The sequence below is a fragment of the Puntigrus tetrazona genome, chromosome 25 (genome assembly GCF_018831695.1).
Source record: "Puntigrus tetrazona isolate hp1 chromosome 25, ASM1883169v1, whole genome shotgun sequence".
Lineage (NCBI taxonomy): Eukaryota > Metazoa > Chordata > Actinopteri > Cypriniformes > Cyprinidae > Puntigrus > Puntigrus tetrazona.
Window position 1 is genome coordinate 14,955,121 of NC_056723.1, and position 1,644 is coordinate 14,956,764.

General features: G+C 38.4%; 1 protein-coding gene across 1 annotated transcript in view; it reads right to left on the bottom strand.

Moving 5' to 3' along the window:
* The window catches only part of ptprjb.2 (protein tyrosine phosphatase receptor type Jb, tandem duplicate 2), a 69,539-nt gene that overhangs the window by 1,666 nt on the left and 66,229 nt on the right, over positions 1-1,644 (bottom strand). The window contains 3 exon segments of the mRNA XM_043228866.1: positions 2-61; positions 1,327-1,462; positions 1,573-1,644. The exon segment at positions 1,573-1,644 is cut by the window's right edge and continues 3 nt beyond it. Coding sequence (XP_043084801.1) covers positions 2-61; positions 1,327-1,462; positions 1,573-1,644 — 268 coding nt within the window.

The window sequence follows — 1,644 nt, forward strand, 5'->3', positions numbered from 1 at the left end:
TGGTTCCGGTTCTTGATCGAATTATGTCATATGCACACTGGTGGAGGTAAACATACTGCTCCTATTGTAGAAAACACACAAAACTTTTTGTAAAAATACAGTCTTCTTTACTTTAAATAACAATTTCTACCTGTACCTCCTTTCGAAAAAAGGGTCACAGTGATTGGCAAAGCAGAGTATCTAACATACAATATGAATAAAAAATAGCTTATTGCTTTTCTGTGTAATGTCATATCCAGTTTTAAAACTCTGTCATTGTGACAGCTCGTCATGAATCCTACAGTGATCATTTTAACAGCTTTGCAGTTAAAATAATACAATACATTAAACTAGGGCTGGGCGATATATTGCATGCTATAGTCCTGCGCATGTCGGCAGTAAAGCCAGTTCCATGATTAGCAGTAAATCTTCATTACCTGTTTTCAAATGGAGCAGCAGTTAATACACAGAGCTGTAGATTACTCAGTATGGCATTATCGTGTTCAATATAGCAAATAAATTGACCGCGAAACTGAATGCGATAATGCTTAGTGATCTACCGCTCCATTTGAAATATTTGTTCATTTGTTATTTGATATATCTATGTGATATATCACCCAGCCCTACATTCAAAGGAATAATTTGGGCTTTGGACACATCATTGGTCCAGATGGACAATAAAAAACGTGCAAGCTAACCCGTCCTGACCCATTCTAACCATCGATAAAGAATGGGAGAAAAGGAGCAGCATTAGCTTGAAGATTCATACTATTTGTTCAAGGTCATTACATCGCAACCTAAAATCCCTCTGTGGTGCCAAATTGTTAAACCCTCAACAGATCTGGTGGCCCTTGCTACTAGACCTCTTCCTACTAGACTTCCTTCCATCCAGAGAGAAAGTTAGGTTAAAGAAAGCTGGTTATTTAGCTGTGACCTCTGTCTCTGTCCTTCCATATGGAAAGTAATGTTCTCAATACATTGGCCCATTTGTGCTGACCATTCCAGACTTCCAATGGTAAAGATCTCTCTACTCACCAAGTTCCACTACAAACATCCACTGTTCAACTCCTGTTGACAATTAACGAACTCATAAAGGACTCCATATATACTCATTGCATAGAGGACTCCACGATTGGAGTCCTCTATGGCTTCAAAAAGTCAAAAGTCATCTGGCTCAGTCTGCTTTGTTACAGTAAGTGCATTTATAAAATTATAAGCCTTATATTTGGTCCTAAAACTGGCTGCATCTACTTTTATTATATATGCCTCACTGTAACCTCCTTTTTTCTTAAAGGTGGTACAAACTTAACTTGTACTGATCCAACAAAAAATACTCTAATCCCTTACCTCAGTCTGCACCATGAGAGGCCTGTGCATGCGCATATCATTAACAATTCCATAGATGTCCACCATACTGTCTCTTTCAATCTGGAAGATCAGGTGATCAATGGCAATGAAGGTCCCAGTTCTTCCCACACCGGCACTAAAAATGTAAGGGTCAAATAATGAGATGAAAGATCTCTTGATATACATATATTAAGTTTGAACTGTAATTTAAATTCGTAAACACTTGTTAATAGGAACCTCATTTACCTGCAATGTACCACAGCAGGAGAGTGGCGTGAGTACTGGTCCATGTGTTCTCTCACCAGGTGTCTGAAGTCA